The sequence below is a fragment of the Argentina silus genome, assembly GCF_951799395.1.
Source record: "Argentina silus genome assembly, chromosome: 7".
Taxonomy (NCBI): domain Eukaryota; kingdom Metazoa; phylum Chordata; class Actinopteri; order Argentiniformes; family Argentinidae; genus Argentina; species Argentina silus.
In genome coordinates this window covers 20,708,401-20,731,751 of record NC_139661.1, presented here as the reverse complement: position 1 = coordinate 20,731,751, position 23,351 = coordinate 20,708,401, and the positions used below count along the sequence as shown (strand labels likewise).

The following is a 23,351-nucleotide window of genomic DNA, read 5'->3' as shown; positions in this document are numbered from 1 at the left end:
CAATACATTAATAAATAGCAGCAGTGATGGTGGCTGTCTTAGGTACAGGTGGGCAGCTAGGGTTAGCTGTTCAAATGTCTTATGGCCTGAAGGTAGAAACTATATCGAAACTGTCTGGTAAATGTAAACTTAATTAATTCGCAGTAAGAAATGCACTCTGGAGATGCTGTAATGAGACCTGCTGTGCCTCAAAGACCATATGTCGACAGAAACACCGACAGTTTTCTGCAGTAAGTGATGATAACGTTTCCTTAGAGTGTCTTGTTTGGCAGCCTATTCACTGAACTTTACCCTCCTCTTGTTCGATACTGTGCATAGGCGAGACCACTTCCTTACCTCCACCTCACAACGGTGAGCTAAAAGAATTTGTAAAGGACTAAATGGATTTCTGTTGTTTTGAATGAAAGCATTATTCCTGTTGCTTATGGGTTTCTCTCGTCTTTACACAGATACGTCTCCTAATGGTAAGCCATAAAATAATAATTAGTAACACAACTGTCCTTTTTGATCACTCTCTAAACAATTAACTATCTGTCTGTATGTTCCATGAATAAGTTAACTTACACTTTTCTCTCTCCATGGCTTCAGTTGGAGCCATTGGCGGTTGGGTCGCTTTTGGTGAGAAGTTATAGTGAAAAAAACTAAATTTTGCCCTCTATCTCTCTCACTCCTACATGTCTGTATGTCTATATGATAAACTTGTATTTATTTTGGCTTGCCTGTCAGGGTGTGAATGAGTAAGAAATGCACTCTGGAGATGCTGTAATGAGATCTGCTGTGCCTCCAAGACCATATGTTGGCAGACAGTTGACAGTTGACAGAAACACCGACAGTTTTCTGCAGTAAGTGATGATAACAGGAATTGACAGGTAAATGTACTGTTTCCAATGACCCAGTGGAAGCGCATGACGTACCGCAAGGCATACCGCAAGAAATTGACATTACTGTACTTCCTGTTTGTAGATGTTTCAGATCCCGCTAATTCGTCATAGTACTTCATATCAATAGTACATCCCAGCGTTTCCGAAGGCAGTGAGTCTGTCAGTCGATGAATTGTCTTGGCTGTCCTGCGCAGACTTAACCGACGAGAAGCCGCATCTCAGGGAGACATCTTTCCCAGGAGACACCTGTGGAAAGATCTTCAAAGCTTTCTCATGGTTGCTGACCGTCCTAAAAGTGACTACCAAAATGCCCTCCAGGACCCCATGTAAGTTTTGGAGTGGACTCTACGTTCTGCAAACTCTGTATGTGATATGCATTTTATCTGTGTCACCAATATAGCTGAAAACCTATTTTTGTCTCCGTTTCTGGGATGATGTCGTAATGGTGGGAGCAACTTTGGCAGCCAAATATTAGCATTATCATGTCAGTGTTACAGCGATGCACGCTTGTTTGTGTCTCCAAAACAGCCAGTGACGTTCCACTTTACCAGCGTATCATTGGCATTTACATTACCTGCAACGTTGTGGTGTCTCAGATGGTATGCCCCGCTGAGAGTCTCCCAATCAATGCAAGCAAAAGTGAGTCTTTGTTATTATTTATGCAACATTTGATGTAACCAGATATTTGTACCTGTCCCATTGCATTGTGTTATGTCATTGGTGCATTCCGTTTCAGGTCTCCTAAATTCTGTGTGCATCGGCTGCAAGGGAGCAGACTGTGCTGCTGTTGTGAAAAGAATCTGGGTTAACGATGAAGAAATATTGAAAGGTGCCCAGATGCCTTACTGTGCTAGCATTTCCTTAAAGCCCATGGTTCCATGCCAGCATGGAGGTCAGGCAATTGTGCCTGGGGTTAAGAAGGGCACCGAATGCGACATGGAGTCTGAAGAGGCCTACGTCCCGTCTGGAGAGATAGGTATTCACACGTATGTGTGGTCTACCTGATGTATGGTCTACTTTAACTGTTACACATTTCTGAACTTGTTTCTTGTTTTTAGACTGTCCACCATCACGAGAGACTGCTCAAGACCTTAGAGGTAAAATACACTGGGTTTCAGTCTCTGTGCAACGCTCTCCCTCAATTTGGGTGTCTCTGAAAATCTATCTGTGTATCAAAAACAAAAACATGTCACATTACATTTCGTGATAATGTTTTCCTTAGAGTGTCTTGTTTGGCAGCCTATTCACTGTACTTTACCCTCCTCTTGTTCGATACTGTGCATAGGCGAGACCACTTCCTTACCTCCACCTCACAACGGTGAGCTAAAAGAATTTGTAAAGGACTAAATGGATTTCTGTTGTTTTGAATGAAAGCATTATTCCTGTTGCTTATGGGTTTCTCTCGTCTTTACACAGATACGTCTCCTAATGGTAAGCCATAAAATAATAATTAGTAACACAACTGTCCTTTTTGATCACTCTCTAAACAATTAACTATCTGTCTGTATGTTCCATGAATAAGTTAACTTCCACTTTTCTCTCTCCATGGCTTCAGTTGGAGCCATTGCCGGTTGGGTCGTTTTTGGTGAGAAGTTATAGTGAACTCAATGTTGCCCTCTATCTCTCTCACTCCTACATGTCTGTATGTCTATATGATAAACTTGTATTTATTTTGGCTTGCCTGTCAGGGTGTGAATGAGCGCTACCTCTGCTGCGGCTGCTGCGGCTGCTACCTCTGCTGCGGCTGCTACCTCTGCTGCGGCTGCTACCTCTGCTGCGGGTGCTACGGATGCTACGGATGCTACGGCTGCTGCTGCTGCAGATGCTACGGATGCTGCGGCTGCTGCTGCTACCTCTGCTGCTGCGGCTGCTGCTTCTGCTGCTGCTGCGGATGCTACGGATGCTGCGGCTGCTGCTGCTACCTCTGCTTCTGCTGCTGCTGCGGATGCTACGGATGCTGCGGCTGCTGCTGCTACCTCTGCTTCTGCTGCTGCTGCGGATGCTACGGATGCTGCGGCTGCTGCTGCTACCTCTGCTGCTGCTGCTGCTTCTGCTGCTGCTTTTGGCCTGGTCTCCTCATAGCGCTTTCTTCTTCTGCTACTTTTGTTTCAACGCTGAAATGCTTGTCCTGCAGGCGTCGTCCTTCCATTAGGTAAATTCAGAATACTATTAATTCTCTCTAATTTTATACTTAGTTCTGTAACTTGTTCAAATGTTTTTTTCATTGTGCCAGCACAGTTAAATAATTGTAGGACTGTGATCCAACCTCCCTAATGGTAGGGTCATCGTGTTATGTCTTTTGATGTTAATATTATGATGAATGGGCATGTCTACCTACCCTATAGGTATTGTTGCTGTAGCTGCTGTTGTTGCTGTTGTATACTTGATCAGGTACTGTATAGTATATTGTGTTGAACTGAATCCTTATCATTCTGAAAATACACACACACACACACACAACTTTTAAGCTTTGATTCTCTTTGAAATATTGTTCTATGTTCCCACAGACGAAAAATGCAGATGTGCGACAATGCACACAGGTTAGTGACAATATTGATTGATTATGAATTTTGATCATCGATGGATTAAGGATATCATAGATCGCATGTTCAGAATTACATTTTGCTGCTACAGAGCTGATGGGGAGGTGATGAATCCCCTGAGGAATCGAAACGGGGAGGTAGCTGTGGAGAACACTGCAAGGTTTGTGAAAATACTAATACTACTGACTACATTTACAGTACCAGTCAAAAGTTTGGACACACCTTGCCAAGAGTGTGCAAAGCTGTCATCAAAGCAAAAGGTGGCTACTTTGAAGATTATAAAATATAAAACATATTCTGGTTTGTTTAACACCTTTTTGTTTACGACATAATTCCATATGTGTTTCTTCATAGTTTTGATGTCTTCAATATTAATCTACAATGTAGAAAATAATAAAGAAAAACCATTGAATGAGAAGGTGTGTCCAAACTTTTGACTGGTACTGTGCATTTATGGCACTTAGCAGACGCCTTTATCCGAAGTGACTTACAACAAATACATTTGTTTAAGTCTTATTTGGCAGCCTATCCACTGACTATAGTTTATGTACACCGTGCAGTCTAAAGTGACCTGTATGTTGTTTTCATAGTGATGAGAACGGAGGTGGTTGAAATGTTGGACCGGACGAGGTCATTGAAATACCGGACTGCGTTGTTGGTTCTGCGATGGGCAACACCTCATCTCCCGCAGGACGATCAGCTTCACACTCACAACACCTCATCTCCTGCAGGACGATCAGCTTTGATGCTTCATCTCCACACTCAGTCATGCGCTCACTGTCTGTCGTTGACCGAGAGATGGCGGAGAGTTTTTTTCTTTCCAGCTTTTTACTGATGTCATTTTATTATGCACATACTGTTTAACATGGAAGGCTTAAGGCCCAGATTTTGGAGGTGTTTTCTTTATAAACTTGCCTTAATGGTATTTGAATTGCAGTATCTGAGTTGCCATAGTCCAGTTAATTTGTTTGTTTGTTGCCTAACCTGACTACTTTTAGACCTTTTATAAGTGATCTGTATGCTTTTTCATCATTGCGTCTCTTTTTTGGGGTTATTTTCTATTTGGGTGAAGGGCTTTGTAACATTAAGAAAAGTGCTGAATAGGCTGGATGAAGTTATTATTACTATTAGGGTGGGGTCAATTAGACAACATTTTATTTAATTTAGTTACCTCCCTGTAAATGTCACCAATTTAATTCAAGTTCTAGATCCATTCTTTGAGTTAAGTCAAATCCATTCCTCTCTAATATCATTCCCCATTCAATAGTCAATTACGAATGTCCAATTCTGTTTACCTGCTCATACTATTTGGCCAAATAGTGTGTGAACTAATAAATGACTTTTAACCAATATTGAAAAAGTGTAATGGTATACTTGTTTATGGAAATACCAGGCAGCTGTAGGCTACACCATAATTGTAACCAGGATTACTACAGCATTTTAGCCACAAGATGACGTTGTTCTCCAGCTCTGTTAAAAGTTAAGTATTTTCTACTGTGTGCTGTATAGATATAACTCCGCTGTAGATGGCCTTGTTGGACTGCTGACTCGAAGCCCTGCATTACGAATTCAGCTGTAAGCAGGGTTGGTGCACTGATCACTTCGATGCAGACAGAGGCGGAGAGAGCTACTGGCTCAGACAGAGAAGACTGTCCCTCTCTCCGTATTGATTCATACAGGCAAAGATCCGCACTGCCGCTCACTCTCTCCCGCGCAGTTATCACCGTTCGGGGATTGGAATAAAATGACAAAACAAGCAAACCTTCAATTGAATCAACATTATTAGCCCACATCGCTTCGCAAAAGAGAACGAACAGCGGGTAAGATGTCGATATTATTAACAAGCTTGAGAGTCCTCACCTTACCTGTCCACATAGGTATCTTTATTTTGTTGTGCGATGATACATTTTCGAGTGTCTATTACAGAGGGATGTTATTCTTGGTGTGAAAATCTCAGACTATCACTACATCTCATCAACAGATGTCAACAGTACCCGACAGTATTGGTTTGCAGATCGATTTAATGCAAACTGGGTGCATTGAAGTGTTCGATATAAATTGGTAACAATGAAATTGGTTTTCTGGTGCGTTAAGCGGAGTTGAAATTATTCAAACAACAAATAATGTATTTCGAGTGGTCTAAAGACAAATAGCCTATATGTTTTGTTATTTTAGCCACTTAACACCTCGCTCTGATTTGAGAAAGTATAATTTTGGAAATATTGTGAAAATTACGTAATGTTGCGGGGAAGTGTCGTCTTTGGGTTAACTTGATGTTGCGACATGAGCTGTCAGTTTCTGAACACAGAGCAGTTGTCACCGGTGAAGTATCACTGCATATACAGTATGTCTCCCCATCGTATGCCTGTTATTGTTTCTTGTAGTGGATGTTCAGTTTTGTATGTCTAATCAACGAAGTTCAATACAGTAGACTAGTTTTCTGTGTGGCTATGCCCTCTGCTGTAGCTGAATATAAGGCTTAAACAGATCAATACAGTTCATTCCTGTTGATTTTCTCACCATCTGTGGTGTGACCATGTTATCAGTGTAGGCTGAGGGACCGTTCCCAGTATCTCAAGGCCAAGGGCTCTCTGGGAAGCCTGGGGTATTTCAACACCTGGGATGGGACAGTAGAAGAGGAATGGGGGGATAATAGACTCATTATAATGCAGGCACACACAGACACACACACACACACACACACACACACACACACACACGCACAATCATGTAGACTGAACATTTTTAGGAGCCTCAATACAGTAGACACACTTTAACTCACAATTGGTGTGGTTATAAGTTGCTTAAGGCATTGCTGACGTAGTCAGAACTCATTTTTGGTTCCTCAAACAGTTTAGAAGGAAGTCTGTGTATGTGCGTCTGCCCTTCGCTTTCTCGTAATGACCACAGAATTTGAGAAATGTTTGTGGTGTATGCGTCTTTTTATTCAGTTATGCAATTTCATTTTAAACTTGAGACATTCCGAAAGATCTTCTCCTACTTAGGTCTCACTCTCAGAATGGGCAATGATGAATGATGTCTGATTAATTTAGTTCAGTGCATCTTGGTAAAATATCCCCTTCTTCACTGATGTGTTTAAGACGAGAAAACAGGCGGTTCTGTACACTATGCTGTCACGAAGGAGCAGGGTCACAAGGTAACACAAACCTTGGAACAAAAAAAGTTCCAACAGTGTTTGCGTCCATGGAAGCAATAATGTCCTCAGGAGCAATTAATGTGTCTACTGAATTATATCTTTATTCATGTAATCCATGAGCTTGTTGACAGCCCCAGTCCTCATCTGTGTGTGTGCAGCCTACTGCTATCTTAGAGGATAAGAAAACATTGACAGACAATAAGACACGATGTTGTCTCAATAACATCAATAGGATAGGATAGGAGTTGAATATTTTTCTTGGACACTGAAGAGGAGGCCTTATCATACTACACTGCCTCTGTTCTATCTCTGTTCTATCTCTGTTCTATCTCTGTTCTATCTCTGTTCTATCTGTTCTATCTCTGTTCTATCTGTTCTATCTCTGTTCTATCTGTTCTATCTCTGTTCTATCTTGCCTTCTATCGTAGCTATTAGAACTAGCCAATTATTGTTGTTCATATTCTGCACTGTCTCTCTCCTTGCCAGTCTCTGAGAGTAAATGTGTGTGCAGTGTCAATGTTAGGGTGTGTGTTTGCCAAGTAGGGAGGTTCACAGTAGCCTTGGGCTCCGATCAGATTGCTCCAGTGTTTGTCCTTGTTTGTTTCCCAACTCAAGCAGCAAGTCTTGCTCGTAAGCAGGGGTGTGAGGAAAAGCCTGGGCTATAGATTCACTCACTCTGCACATACCGTACCAGTCAAAAGTTTGGACACACCTTCTCATTCAATGGTTTTCCTTTATTATGGAATTATGTAGTAAACAGAAAAAGGTGTTAAACAAACCAGAATATGGTTTATATTTTAGATTCTTCAAAGTAGCCACCGTTTGCTTTGATGACAGCTTTGCACACTCTTGGCAAGGTGTGTCTAAACTTTTGACTGGTACTGTAGGTCTACCAGTCCACAGTTCTTACAGCATACTACTGCAGTATACTACATCCTACTGGCCTAGCATACCCCCCCCATCTTAACACAGTGGTGTGCTAAATGCTATATTAGCCAAACCTAGCTACACCTCACTCCCCTTGCATATGACACTATAGGCCTATAATATCCTAGCCTAGCATACAGTAGCATCACTGCCCAGCACATCTCTTTGCGGTAGTGTGTTACATTCCTCCCTTGTGCTGAAGCTAGCAGGCGGACCATCCCTCCACCCTGTCTTATCCACAGGTCACCCCGTGGAGGGCACCACTGGACTGAAGATGTGAAATACCTCCGCTGGATCGGTGAGGGATATGGTCATCCCCAATGGCCCCATACAATGTTCATGGGGGGGGGGGGATTAATCTATTCATGCTGATGCTATCATGAATCGTCGATTCATAATAGCATGAATCGATGAATATAGGATAGGATACCACTTGTTAAGACCCTAAAGACATGCGTTACCTCACAGAGCTGTCGCTTAGGCTTTATCCATGCGGGAGACCCATGTTAGAACCCCATTCAGTCACACATGTTGTTGAGACTTCTTCTTAACGGCTAATTGGATGTTTTCTAATTGGATGTTTTCTAGTTGGATGTTTTCTCCTGTGCAAAAGACCATGGTTAAAGAGCGGCAAGGAAGGTTTTCTCTACAATTCTATAAAGGCGTTCCAGAATAGGCAGATGATGAGAAAATGCTGCAGGAAGTAGAGAGAGAGACACACAGCAAAGCTATTTCTAGGTTCCTCAGGAGGAAACAGACAAACCACACTTGCCACCTTTGTTGTGTGTACAATGTTGTGTGTGTACAATGTACAATTTGTTTTGATGTGTGTACAATATGACACGGCACTCAAGTGAGAAAGCGAAGAAGCGTTTTTCTTTCTTCTATGTGTTGGTTTCCTCTGTCGACTACACTGAAGTTGTGCCGATCAAGCACTGACCACGAGCCCATCCTTTTGCATAGTCCAGCCCAAACATTGTGTCAACCAATATTCCAAACACAATCACTCTCAGCCCCACATCGTAAACACCCCACAACGGTTTGGAACAGGGACGAGGCATCATGGAGTAAAATGGATCCATTATGGAAAGTTTAAACCCTCGACTGGTTTGGAATAGGAACTGAGGTGTCATGGAGAAATGTGAATCCATGGCTTCCTGATGAACTTTCTGTTTCCTCCTGATTTGACTGGGAGGTGGGGAGTGATGGGGGCCAGCTGGGTTGAGTGGTAGAGCGTGTTTGAATAGTAAAACAGCCCATGCAAATTCTGTCCCATTTGACAATGTGGTCCTCTGTGGCTCAGTTGGTAGAGCATGGCGCTAACAACGCTTAGGTTGTGGGTTTGATTCCCGCTGGGACCATGTATACTGAAATGTATGCACTCACTGCAATGTAAGTCACTTTGGATAAAAGCGTCAGCTAAATGGTGTATATTATCATCTGAGCAACAGCTGTATTTCGTCCACTGCCCCATCACCACCCTGATAGGGGGCTCAATAGAATAGCAGCATCCTTTTTTCAAAAGTAAAGAGTGCTTAGTATCAAGTGTGTGTCACTGTAACAGGAGGTTCATATAGACCGTGCATTAGACATTGGTGACTATTGTCTGAATTCTGTTTAGGCGCAAGAAAGCCAATCCTTATGCCATTGGGTCATGTGTTTACAATCTGTACACACATAGGCTAATGTGAAGAGGTTCCAATCAGTAAAACGTGTCTTTACACAGCCACCGAGGAGGCTGTGTTGTGTTGTGTGGTCCTGAGCAGTCAGCTGAAGTAGTTCGGAACTAGAACTCAGGGATTGTACGCTGAGGAAGGAGTGGTAGGGCCGCAAGAATTGTTATTCAACATTCTTAGAACAGTCAAAAATGGTTGTGCAAAGGTTCAGTCTGGACTGAAATGGTGAGGGATAACCTTGAATGCAAGAAGAGGTATAACACCCCTCCCGTTCACCCCTCCACACCCCTCCCGTTCACCCCTCCCGTTCTTCACACAATGGTATGTTGTGTTTTCTTGCATTGCATTGTGGGTTGCTTACACATTCAGATTGGGGCACCTTCCAGACTGGGGCTGAGGGTTGCTTGGAAACCTTTTCTTTCTTTTTTTTTCTTTGACGAAATCACTTTCTGTTTATCAGTTTACTTTTCCACTCAAACAAACACCAGTAGTGCTTGTCTTGATTTAGTTTCAGACCAGAGTCAGGTGGTTCTGAAGGCTTAGAGCTGGCCTTGACTGAGGTAAGGTCTATGCCCAGGGCTGTGTTATGCTGGTCAGACCTGGGTCAATATGGATTTGTCAGATGATTGAAAATAATTGAGGTGTGCTTGATTTGTGTGGTACCAGGCAAATTACAGTAAATCAAGTGCATCGCAAATATAATGTTATAATGTGACATAATGTGTTTGACCCAGCTCTTGTTGTGACCGACAGACTCGGATTGAATTGAGGTTCCAGGTTTGGAGCTCACATCCATTCTGATCTGTTGTCACTCCAGCGCAGGATGCTCTTCTTTTGTTGTCTGTTTTATTGTGCGTTGTGCTCATTCACATGGGGCAGGCAGGCTGAACCCGCGTCAGCAGTTGTGTGTTCAGTCAGTCAGTGAGTGAAAGCAGAAAGCTAAAATACATCAACCAGGACACACAGGACTTCTTTTTCAATCTCCTTTATCACTTGCTATCTCTGTTCACCTCAGGGGTTACACGAGGTAATCGAAAATGAGAGGAGATTTTTTTGGGGGTAAATGTTGCCCTCCAGAGCCCACCTTACAGTACATGACCAGGACCTCTGTCAGCAGCAAACGTGCAGCACCTGTGCAGTACGAGCAGTCGTCTCCTGAACTCAGTTGAGTTGCTGCGTTGTTGCTGCGGGTTGAACACACACTCTTTAATCCCATGTTTGCACGCTCCATTTCAGAGACCCAGCGGTGCGTGCAGAGTAAGCTAATAACTCCAAAGTTGTCTGAAGTGCGTCCTTAGTTTAATTGGTTGTTTCTCTCGTAAAAAACATCAAAAGGTATTATGTAGTTCAGAAGTTCTGAAGTTCAGAGCACTGGGTTTTGGTCTGTGGTCTGCTGAGAAGGTGTTAGAACTGATAACCATACAGGGCCGATTAATGCACAGCACTGTTAAGTTTCTCTGAAGGGCTCTTTGACAAAGTGCTTAGTGTTCTCAGAAGAACACCAGAGGACTCCCAGCAGCCATTTAGTATAGGATTCTCCCTGCAAAGTGTCTGGTGTCTCAATAAGTAATTCAATTGTGCTTTGGTGTGGTCGTGCCAACAGTAACATTCACCCCAAAGAGACACTGCAACCTTAGGCCACTCTAAAGATTCACACGGGAAAGGAGTTTGTACAGCACATTTGTTTGGGAGGTGATATTCAACAACTGAGGTGAAGCTGTTCGATGAGCTGTTTGATGAAGGTGAAGCTGTTTGATGAATGTGAAGCTGCTTGATGACACTCCAGAACTCTGTGTGTCAAAAGTGTATCGAAAACGTATGCTGCCACTGGTCTCTCTGCCTGACAGTCCAACCAAGGTGCTCCAATGGAGAAGCCTGGATTATGTGAGATGTGTTCAGCCACTGTTGAGTTCTTGAGCTCTTCTGCTTCATGTTGTTGCATTACCTCTCCCTTAGACTTGCTTGCGTCAGTTGAAGAGCTCCGAGCTTGATTTTTTTTGGACTATTTATCACTGGAAAAATTGGCTGAACGCTTCGTTTTAGATGTTAACAAAGAGCGATGTTTATCAGCGGGTAGCGGTGAGTGAGACCAATGTCAGGGACCGTTTGGAAACTCAACAACCTCCGAATTATGTAACTACAGCTGAATCTAGATGGAGAAATGACCTTTTTTTTATCTGTACTATCTTAATAACCTTCAATAGCAAATGTATCCTTCCTGGCCCCATGGCTCCTTTGGCAGGGTGATAACTAAAACATATAACAATAATTCCCTAACCAAGGCTGCACAGCGATTGACGAATAAGATAATCAGCTGGATAGGGATTGGCTAGTGGTTTGTTTTGTGTGCACAGGAGATTGGTTGATGGGTGTTTGCACTTTGGTATTTGGAATTGGCTGTACGTCATGTTGTTGTTGTTTTGTTTTTGTTGTTGTTGTTTTGGTCTGCTGTTGTTTTGGTCTGCTGAGCCCCTCATCCTCCTCCTCCCCCTTGTTCCTGGAATGGGCAGTGCTTGGAGAGGCCCGTGGTGGGGCCTGGAGAGGGAGAGAGAGAGAGAGGAAGGGGAAGGGATGCAGGAGGGAGAGGCAATGAGAGAGAGGGATAGTGAGTGAGGCAAAGAGGGAAAGGGAGAGAGGGACGAGCAGATCAAGCGTGAGTGAGAGGGATAGAAAGCAGAGAAAGAAAGACTGCAAGAGGCTAAGTGAAATAGGGGAGGGCTGAGAGAGAGAGAGAGAGATTTTTGTGACTGTGTGTGCGCTTTTGCATGTGTGCTCATGCTGTGGTAGTTTCAATGAAAGCCCTCTCTGTGCTATCTCTCACTCCCCTCCCCTCCTCTCTCTCTCTCCCTCTCTCACTCCCCTCCCCTCCCCTCCTCTCTCTCTCTCTCTCTCTCTCTCTCTCTCCCTCTCTCTCTCCCTCTCCCTCTTGTCCAGTTCGCCCTTCAGCTGCTAATCTTAGATCAGTGATGGAAGGGTGACCCCCCCCCCCCCCCTCCCCGGCCGTACGCTTGACCACCTCTCAGAATAACAAACATGGCCGCCTCAGTCCGCAGCCCCGTGCATATTTAATATCCCTGTCACCTCGCAGGCATTCAGGGAGAAGGACTTTGGACTCCAGGGCTGAGCTGGGGTTATGCTTTTATTCCCTGTGTCATGTGTTTCTGTTTACTGCTGTTACTGTTTGGCCTGGTGGCTCGTTGTGGACGTGAGCATGAGTCAAGTAGCCTCCCTGACTGGCCAGTCTCAGAGTTCACCTCAAACCACCTGGCTTCTGAGAGACGTTCACTCTAAAATCACATTTTCTGTGATCAACCACATACTGCACCACCGTCACCCCTGTTGATGCACCAAGACACTTTTCCCGTCCTTATTCCCGTTATTTTCCAATATAATGGAAGTGGATAGGGTCCACCTACAGTACCAGTCAAAAGTTTAGACACACCTTCTCATTCAATGGTTTTTCTTTATTTTTATTATTTTCTACATTGTAGATTAATATTGAAGACATCAAAACTATGAAGGAACACATATGGAATTATGTAGTAAACAAAAAAAGTGTTAAACAAACCAGAATATGGTTTATATTTTAGATTCTTCAAAGTAGCCACCTTTTGCTTTGATGACAGCTTTGCACACTCTTGGCAAGTTTGTGTCCAAACTTTTGACTGGTACTGTACATCAGTCTTCAGTGTGCTGTCATCCTTCTCTGTATTGTTCCATAGCTCTCTGCGGGGCCTTGCTCTTTCCTCAGGATCTTTGGCATTTCAGGTTGATCGCAAGGCCTGATGTTGCGTTGAACTTTCCCTGCTCTTTCCTCAGGATCCTCAGGATCTTTAGCATTTCAGGTTGATCGCAAGGCCTGATGTTGCGTTGAACTTTCCGGGCCTTGAGATGTTGTAGAGCGAGACTGAGTGTGTTGAACTCGGCTGTTGACTCTAGCTCATCAAAACCCTCTTTTGTACCCTGGTCTACAGATTCTGTCAGTTATACTTGGGCGTTCCTCCCCCGTGGAAATCACGAGACAGTAGACCACTGTGACAGAAGCCACTCAGTGAACAACCCAAGGTTACACACTATTAGTAGCTAGCTGAAAAACTTAATAGACTACGGTGCCTAAGGGGAGTAATCCATCTGGACCCCTGCCTCTTTCACTGTCTCTAGTTTCTTTGGACAACCCATCTCTGTATCCTTCGGTCTATGCCTCTCTCATTCTCTCTCTGTCCCTCTCTTATTCTCTCTATCCATCTCTTATTCTCTCTGTCCCTCTCTTATTCTCTCTATCCATCTCTTATTCTCTCTGTCCCTCTCTTATTCTCTCTATCCATCTCTCATTCTCTCTATCCATCTCTCTCATTCTCTCTATCCATCTCTTATTCTCTCTGTCCATCTCTCATTCTCTCTATCCATCTCTTATTCTCTCTGTCCATCTCTTATTCTCTCTGTCCATCTCTCATTCTCTCTCTTATTATTAGAGCTGATCTGTTTTTCTATCCCTAAATTCGTCATCGCTGTATTTTAGATACACCCTTCTCTCTCTCTCTCTGTCCCTCTATCTCTATCCCTCTCTCTGTTGCGTTCTGTGTGTGTGTGTGTGTGTGTGTGTGTGTGTGTGTGTGTGTGTGTGTGTGTGTCCTCTCCCGTCTCCCCTCTCCCTCCCTCCCCCCGGCTGAGCCATGTGACTGTGGGCACATAGGGTGACCCGCTCTCCTCTCAGCTTCACGTGCGGAGTGGCGACTGGAGAGGGACACTCCCTGAATAACAAACAGTCTACACAGACTTCTCCAACTGCTCTCTCTCTCTCTCTCTCCCTCTCCCCCCTCTCTCTCTCCCTCTCTCTCTCTCTCTCTCCCTCCCTCTCTCCCTCCCCCCTCTCTCTCTCTCTCTCCCTCTCCCCCCTCTCTCTCTCTCTCTCTCTCTCTCTCCCTCCCTCTCTCCCCCCTCTCTCTCTCCCTCTCCCTCTCTCTCTCTCTCTCTCTCCCTCCCTCTCTCCCTCCCCCCTCTCTCTCTCTCTCTCCCTCTCCCCCCTCTCTCTCTCCCCCCTCTCTCTCTCTCTCTCTCTCTCCCTCCCTCTCTCCCTCCCCCCCTCTTCCCCTTGTCTTACATCATGTCACTTCCAAAAGGTCATATCTGTCGTCATTAAACAACCAGACTTCTCTCTCTCTCCTAACCCTCTCCCTCTGTCTCCCTCTGTTCCTGTCTGCATTGGTAAAAGGTAATGTACACTGACATACTGTTGACTCACATACTTCACCATACCAACCAATGATACTATACTTTGTATTTGGCAATATTTGGAATCTAATGTATATTCTAAGAATCTAACAGCAGTGTCTGTGTTAAGGCATACAGTTCATCTCCCTCACTCTGCAGGATTCTGCATTGCTGTAGGAGTGAGTACACAGAGGCCTATTCTAAAGCTGCAGTACTCCTCTCTCTGAGGAATGGCCCATGCACTTCCCAGAGGATCCACACGCAGGCTCTGTGTACTGCAGAATGTGGAACATAACTTGCTGAAAAGGCAAAACTACCTGCTCTTTGTTTCTTCTTGCTCTACATAGCATACTTAAAAGCAATGGCTGTGTAAAGGGATGTACCGATTTTTGTCAGAATCTCTCTCCGGGATCTCTTGCGATTCCATGTTGCCTCTTTCGCTCCTCCTTCTTTTCTGCTTCTTTCTTATTTTCTCCTCTCCCTCCTCTTCTCTCTCTCTCTTTCCTTCTCTCTCTCTCTCTCTCTCTCTCTCTCTCTCTCTGTTAGTGTTGTGTTGTGCGGTCTCTATGATGAGAGGGTGAAGTCAGTAGTGTTGTGGTGGTGGTGTTGCTGTCTGTGTTGGGAAAGCACCATGGAGTCTGATGAGATGAGGTGGTATCTTAGTCTGAGTGAGCTTCATCTCCTTACAAAGACAAGACATCGCTCTCTCTCTTCCCCCCCCCCCCTCTCTCTCTCTCCCTCTCTCTCTCCCTCTCTCTTTCTTTCATTCTTCCCATGCCACCCCTCCCCTGCAGTTATCATTTGATCCATGTCATCTCCCTCCAGCGTGGCTAGGTCCCTTTACCTTGTTAAAACTGTTTCATAACTGGACATGGCCTGACAATGTTTCGCTGTGGGCTAAGCCAATGACACAAACTCTCTGACACTCAGGCCCAATTTAGGGGAGTGAGGCACGAACCTCCAACGATGAACAAAGAGCTTACATGGGACTTTTGTTGGAGACCGGTGCCCACAACACTGATCAGCAGCTGTTCAAAGAGTTAAAAGTCGCTCAGTGTAACTGTAGTCCTCACATCGTCTGATGTGGTTAATGTAGTTGTTTGATATCTTTCAGTGTTTTATAGCTTCCAGATGTAGTGGATTCAGACATGATGCTAGATTAGAGAGAAGCTTCTTTTTCATGTAACATGCAAAAACAATAAATGATGAACCTCACCCAAGGAAAGTAAGTAGAACCGTATGTATCCTTTATTTTACTAGGGATGTAACATTGAGATTTCAGGCTTTTAGTCAAAAAAGCCCTGTCCAAGAATAGTATCAACTGTTTTGAATTAGCCTACCATGTTGATGTTCTCACAATTCTAGTGTAAGGAAGAATCATTCAAGTCTGGTCTTAATAAAATAAGTCATCTTTATTTTAGGTAAACATAGTTAATAGAGTATCAAACATCTTAGATACACAGAAATAATTCTCCCTTCACTCAGAATTCAGCAGAGCTCTGATTTCTTTACACTAGCTAAGCTGTCTCTCTGTGTACTGTCTGTATCTCCCAACTGAAAGATGTTGAATAAGCACAGACATTTGGCATGGATTTGATACAGTAATACAGTTGGAAAGGTCAAGGAAGCTTGGCAGTCGTCAGTTCACTGCATTGATGACTCAGTATTGATTAAACATTATGTCTTCTATCTGCTGCAGTAATCCAATAGTGTCTAGGGACAGAAAGCAAAGTAGACGTACCCAAGCCCAAGGCCTTTCTCTCTCTCTTAAGCATTCATATCTGTGGAGATGTCTCCTTGAGATTTGAGTTGCTCTGGCTTAAGGTTTACAGCACTGAGAATATCCCTTTGAAATATGGTAATAGTCTGTTTCATCCGCTTAAGTGAATGTCTGTGGTATGTACTGTATCAATGTTATGCTAACGTTTTGACAACTTTCAAGCTACATCCTTATTTGATCCTTATTCTCTGTTGTTTGACCATGTTCATCGTTGATCTCTTGTGACAAGGGTTCTTGGCAGGCTTCTCGATGTCTTGATGATTATGGATTACAAATCCCTTCCCAGTCAACTGACAGTTTGACAGTGAATGTTATGCAAGCTTTTTGACAACTTTAAACCACTGAGTTTTCCTAAAATGTGAAGCCTATAGGCCCCGTCTGTCACTCCTGCTCTCAGTATTAGCAGTATTAGCATTGGAATTAGGAGGATCAGGTGTCATACTAACACAGGATTATCACTATCTCCAGGCTTGCTTCCTCTCTCACTGTAAATCCTCAGCTGTGTGTGTGTGTGTGTGTGTGTGTGTGTGTGTGTGTGTGTGTGTGTGTGTGTGTGTGTGTGTGTGTGTGTGGCGGGTGGTGTGTGTGTGTGTGTGTGTGTGTGTGTGTGTGTGGCGGGTGGTGTGTGTGGCGGGTGGTGTGTGTGTGTGTGTGTGTGTGTGTGTGTGTGTGTGTGTGTGTGTGTGTGTGTGTGTGTGTGTGTGTGTGTGTGTGCTGTATCACTGAGCTAGACAGATCGTGCAGAGGAAGCAGCTTCAGTGTAGTCGTTGACCTTTGTGTACTAGCATGATAGCATGATAGCATGATAGCGATCAACCAGTGTCAATAGATTGTGTATCAGACATAAATTAGTGTATTATTGGGGCCAGTGCATGACTGTGTGTTAGTGGGTGAGTGAGTGAGTGCCTGTGGTGCTGTGTAGAATTTGCCCTACATTGCTGATGCTGAGAGATAAGTCTTTCACAGACACAAACGTTTGAATCTAATCCCACCGCTAACTACAGCACAACCCATTCTCCGCATCACTATGGGTTTATTGACATCAGGTCAGGAACACAGTACGTTTAACTCCTTTTTGAAACACTTCGTCCTGCCTAGAATACGACAGTATGCTGGCGTTCAGGCAACGTCAATACTGTATGGTCCTATATTCACACAGTTTTGGCGCCACACACACACCAGTTCTAACCACTGCGAAAGAGTGAGCTGTAACTGTTAGAGCTAGCAGTCACACCAGACGTGAATCAGATATGAATCAGTGTGTTATTGGGGCCAGTGTGTGGCTGAGTGTGGCTGAGTGTTACTGTGGTGCTGTGTAGAATCTGCCCTACATTGCTGATGCAGAGAAATGAGTGTTTCACAGCCTCGCTGGGGACTAATGATGAGTAGCAGGTGATGGGGCTTAATTGTCATAAAAATGAGTCTATAAATGAAATCTGAAACAGTTTCTTAACGATCCACTTATGAACCCTGCACAGGCAGCACGCACGTGTGAAGTATAACAAGCTTTAGTCGCAAGCTGTTTAGTTAAGGGTTTGAGTGTATTTTCTGGCCCCCATGTCCTTAATGCCTGGGTACCTTGACATTTTCCACATTCAACAACATCTTTGCCTTGCCAAACTGTTGGGGCCAAGTTGGCTGACGCAGGAGCTGACTGGCAGCCGGGATAATGTTGTTATAGGAGAGGAGGAGGTTCTGCATGAGAGGTGGTGTTTGATCTGCACTCAGTCGGCAGAGTGTTTGCTCGAGGGGAGTTTGTGTTTCTGGCAGGGCAGCGAGGAGAAGACAGGGAAGGAGAGAAGGCCGTAGGCTGGAGGAGGAGAGAGGTAGAGGGGGATGATAGAGGGGTGGAGAGGGTCAGTGGGGAGTGGAGAGAGAGAGAGGAGAGAGGGATGATAGAGGGGTGGAGAGGGTCAGTGGGGAGTGGAGAGAGAGAGAGGAGAGAGGGATGATAGAGGGGTAGAGAGGGTCAGTGGGGAGTGGAGAGAGAGAGAGGAGAGAGGTAGAGGGGGATGATAGAGGGGTGGAGAGGGTTAGTGGGGAGTGGAGAGAGAGAGAGGAGAGAGGTAGAGGGGGATGATAGAGGGGTAGAGAGGGTCAGTGGGGAGTGGAGAGAGAGAGAGGAGAGAGGGATGATAGAGGGGTGGAGAGGGTCAGTGGGGAGTGGAGAGAGAGAGAGGAGAGAGGGATGATAGAGGGGTAGAGAGGGTCAGTGGGGAGTGGAGAGAGAGAGAGGAGAGAGGTAGAGGGGGATGATAGAGGGGTGGAGAGGGTTAGTGGGGAGTGGAGAGAGAGAGAGGAGAGAGGTAGAGGGGGATGATAGAGGGGTGGAGAGGGTCAGTGGGGAGTGGAGAGAGAGACATTAACACGCACGCACGCACGCACGCACGCACGCACGCACGCACGCACACTGTTTTTGCAGCAAGTGTCTTACTTGACAGAATGTACCCTGCCATCCAGACAGAGTGTTTCTGTTGAAGTCGCCTCCCAAACCACTCACAGGGTATCACCAGTTTAGATGGCAAGATGAAGCAGCTAATGTGGTCTCCTGAGCTATCATCTCTCTCTCTCTCTCTCTCTCTCTATCACACACACACACACACACATACACACACACATACACACACACACACACACACACGCACACACACACACACACACACACACACACACACACACACACACACACACACACACACTCACTCACACACACGTCGATCACACATCATTTACTCAGCAATCTTGTTCAGCCTGTTCCATTTGATACTAGCTGTTGCCCCTTGGGTTCTGTCCCTGAGGGTCTTTACAGTAAAGCGGCCTACTGTGCCTATGCTTCATTATTGATCTGTATCACATTAAACGCTTGAATCTAATCCCACCGCTAACTACAGCACAACTCATTCTCTCCATCACTATGGGTTTATTGACATCAGGTCAGGAACACAGTACGTTTAACTCCTTTTTGAAACACTTAGTCCTGCCTAGAATACGACAGTATGCTGGCGTTCTGGCAACGTCAATACTGTATGGTCCTATATTCATACAATTTTGGCGCCACACACACACCAGTTCTAACCAATGCGTAAGAGTGAGCTGTAACAGTTAGAGCTAGCAGTCACACCAGACGATAGAAATGGGCATTCTGTATGAAAGAGAGGGTCATCATCATCCACCTCTCTTTGTTTAGCTGGGAACAACAGCTCTGCAGCTGTGGGCCTCTCACAGATTGTTCTGGAAAAGGTCTGATGATGGAGCGTCGGCTGGCTAGGGCCGCGGGTCAGGTGGTTCAAATAGAGAGAGATTGAGAGGGAGGGAGTTGGGGGGAGAGAGAGAGAGAGAGAGAGAACGAGACAGAGAGAGAGAGGCACTATCTGTCCCCTTCACAATGACACAGAGAACAGAGCCAGACAGACAGACAGACAGACAGACAGGCTGGCTAGCGAGCTAATTAACATTCCTCATGTTCAGCATTCAAGGCCAGCATGAATTATTGTAATAACTTAGGTTATTATAGCTCAAATGTGACTCATTACAATTATCCAGATAGTGCAGGGAAACAATGTTTCTTATTAGAACTCTCTATTTACAATATCTTTTGACATTGTGGCCCTGGTTACTTAAGCTATGCGTGAATATTATGCAATAGACATTTGCAGTGAGTCAACATGCAATGAATAAACATGTGTTCAATATTAATTTCATGCTCCCTCAGGGAGCCAACACCCAATGCTATGCTAACGTCATATTAGCTTGCAGAGAGACATGGACTGAGGAGAGTGCAGACAGACACAGCTGTCTCCTAGCCTGCCCTACAGACACAGCTACAGACACAGCTGTCTCCTAGTCTGCCCTACAGACACAGCTACAGACACAGCTGTCTCCTAGCCTGCCCTACAGACACAGCTACAGACACAGCTGTCTCCTAGCCTGCCCTACAGACACAGCTGTCTCCTAGCCTGCCTTACAGACACAGCTACAGACACAGCTACAGACACAGCTGTCTCCTAGCCTGCCCTACAGACACAGCTACAGACACAGCTGTCTCCTAGCCTGCCCTACAGACACAGCTGTCTCCTAGCCTGCCTTACAGACACAGCTACAGACACAGCTGTCTCCTAGCCTGCCCTACAGACACAGCTGTCTCCTAGCCTGCCCTACAGACACAGCTACAGACACAGCTGTCTCCTAGCCTGCCCTACAGACACAGCTACAGACACAGCTGTCTCCTAGTCTGCCTTACAGACACAGCTACAGACACAGCTGTCTCCTAGCCTGCCCTACAGACACAGCTGTCTCCTAGCCTGCCCTACAGACACAGCTACAGACACAGCTGTCTCCTAGCCTGCCCTACAGACACAGCTGTCTCCTAGCCTGCCCTACAGACACAGCTACAGACACAGCTGTCTCCTAGCCTGCCCTACAGACACAGCTACAGACACAGCTGTCTCCTAGCCTGCCCTACAGACACAGCTACAGACACAGCTGTCTCCTAGTCTGCCCTACAGACACAGCTACAGACACAGCTGTCTCCTAGTCTGCCCTACAGCACAGAAATCTGCTCCCAGTCGAATAGTATTGACCAATGTTTATAGCAACAGCGAGCTGGTACACAGATAAGGTTTACAGTCTGGAGATAAAGACAGAGTGTCTGCTACATTCTCCTCTTAATGTCAGCCATGTGGGTGTTTGTGTTTGTGTGTGTGTTTGTGTGTGTGTGTGTGTGTGTGTGTGTGTGTCTTTGTGTGTGTCTTTGTGTGTGTGTGTCTTTGTGTGTGTGTGTGTGTGTGTGTGTGTGTCTCTTATTGAGACTGATAGCCTTCCTCACTGAAAGCCACTGATCTAACCACTGTAGCAACAGGTTGATGACATCATAGCTCTAAATCGGCAGTCGCACAAGAGTGACCCACGCGCACAGTGATTGGATAAAGACTCCACCGGATGAGTTCTGATGGAACGCTTGTGTGATAGGATAATTGGATACGGTCCTGGTAAGGAGTGTTGATTGGCTGCAGGAGGAATACAGGAGGGGCATTGGGAGTGGTGAGCAGCGAGAGGCTACGTCATGTGGCGGCAGGCTCTTGATTTGCAGGTGCATTGATATGCAGAGGGTGAGGTGTCTGCAGACTACCTGGAGGTTATCAGAAAGAGAACTCCAAACATGTCTGCTCCCTCTGCCCTTGACTTTCCCTCTCGCACACTCCATCTGTTTCTCTCTGTGTCTGTCTCTCTGTGTCTGTCTCTCTCTCTCTCTCTCTTTCTCACAGTCTCTCTCTCTCTCTCTCTCTCTCTCTCTCTTTCTCACAGTCTCTCTCTCTCTCTCTCTCTCTCTCTTTCTCACAGTCTCTCAGTCTCTCACTCTCTCTCTCTCACTCTCTTTCTCATAGTCTCTCTCTCTCTTTCTCACAGTCTCTCTCTCTCTCTGTCTTTCTCACAGTCTCTCTCTCTCTCTCTCTCTCTTTCTCACAGTCTCTCTCTCTCTCTCTGTCTTTCTCACGGTCTCTTTCTGTCATAACAACTGCTTCAAGACTCACAGACTCACTTCATACTCTGACACATTCGCTGTGACACACACACACACACACACACACACACACACACACACACACACACACACAGGCTCTCATGTAAATCTTTTTGGCGTCTGGATTTCCTCAACAAAACAAAAGGAAGAGAACATTTACTTGACAAGGTGTTTTAAAAATAAACACAGAATCAGTATGATACTTAATGACAGAACTGTAACCTGATTTTAAAACACTGACGAAATCCCACTGTGTTGATTTTGGAGCCTGAAGGAGCAGCCAGCTGATCTGAAGGCAGGGTTCCCACAGTCTCAGAGGCCTCTACCATACCACCACACCCACTGCCCTCCCAATACGCACACACACACACACACACACACACACACAGACACAGACACACACACACACACACACACACACAGGCTGATGTGGTGGCTGAATAAGGAGTTGGTTTGTGTGCTGCTGGTCTGTTTAGGCCCTGGGGCTAGAGAGCTCATTACTCCCCATTCATATACGCTCTCAAGGGCCTGCCGTCCGTCTGTGTGCTTTACCAGGTGTCATTTGTCCTGCACAGTTACTGCAGCACGCATGAGCGCTCACACACTCCCCTCTACCCCTCTACCCCACATCCCTCTACCCCTCTACCCCACATCCCTCTACCCCTCTACCCCACATCCCTCTACCCCTCTACCCCACATCCCTCTACCCCTCTACCCCTCTACCCCACATCCCTCTACCCCACATCCCTCTACCCCTCTACCCCACATCCCTCTACCTTCTCATAGAGGGGAGGAAGGGCAAGAAGGGGGGCAGTGTGAGTGATGTTATGATCACTATGATGTTATGAAGCCCTGCTTGTTATGCAGACGGCGATTTGTGGAGTGACAGTTTCTCTGTCCCCAAACGAGAGCTCGAATGAGGGGATGAATGTCTTGAGGGGCAACCAACTAAAACTGCTCCAATAGTGATAACACTTTAGTCTATCTACCCGAATTTCACACTTAATTAAACAATCTTTTTGTTTAAACAATTTGCTGGTGGACATTTTTCCAGGATTCTATTAAAACATCAAAGAGGAACAGCCTGATACTGAAGCTGAGGCTGTCCTTTTTTGCTATTCCCTCAGCCTGTAATGATGATGATTATATAACAGACTTTTTTCTCTGTTGTCTCCTCTTCTAGAGGATCTCTACACGGATTGACAACCCTCATGTGTCCAGGACCTGACCAAGCCATGAGGCCGTGATCTGTGTTCCCCTGGCAGAGCTTTTCACAAAGCAAGGTTGGTAGACAACAATGTTTCTTTTTTGCACCTCAATGAAGATACAAGGTTGTAGGGGGGTGGGGGTTGTAGGGGGGTGGGGGTTGTGTGTATTTCGCTGTAACATCAGGCCCGGTGCCAGAAGAAACACCTTGGAAGGGCCATTGATTTTGTATGTGTGGGCGGCCGGGGGGGGGGGGGGGGGGGGGGGGGGGATAGCAAGGCCGGCAGCTAAATAGATAGACATAGTATATGGATCTACAGTAAATACAAATCTGAGCTTAAACATTCAAACACGCCCCCGGAATATCAACAATTCAGCAAAAAAAAAATTGATTGGGTGGGCAAGACGCACGCTGCCCATAGCTCCTGCCCATAGCCACCGCTGGCCTT

The 23,351-nt window shown here is 45.4% G+C and overlaps 2 protein-coding genes across 3 annotated transcripts in view; both read left to right on the top strand.

The window, feature by feature from the left end:
* The first annotated feature begins 1,077 nt into the window (after positions 1-1,077).
* On the top strand, positions 1,078-4,676 carry LOC310807691 (uncharacterized protein). The gene is made up of 11 exons (XM_083674256.1): positions 1,078-1,207; positions 1,410-1,520; positions 1,618-1,857; positions 1,940-1,978; positions 2,167-2,199; positions 2,298-2,312; positions 2,437-2,466; positions 3,227-3,272; positions 3,389-3,421; positions 3,516-3,584; positions 4,015-4,676. Exons 1-11 carry the CDS (start codon positions 1,189-1,191, stop codon positions 4,034-4,036), a joined length of 657 nt encoding a protein of 218 aa, XP_083530382.1. The 5' UTR covers positions 1,078-1,188; the 3' UTR covers positions 4,037-4,676.
* Positions 4,677-5,030: 354 nt separating this feature from the next.
* Positions 5,031-23,351, top strand: part of pip5k1bb (phosphatidylinositol-4-phosphate 5-kinase, type I, beta b) — a 49,127-nt gene continuing 30,806 nt past the window's right edge. For both annotated transcript variants that reach the window (XM_083672977.1, XM_083672976.1), the window contains exons 1-2: positions 5,031-5,244; positions 22,880-22,979. The gene's annotated coding sequence lies outside the window, so the exon portion shown is untranslated. The remainder of the gene's footprint in view (positions 5,245-22,879; positions 22,980-23,351) is intronic.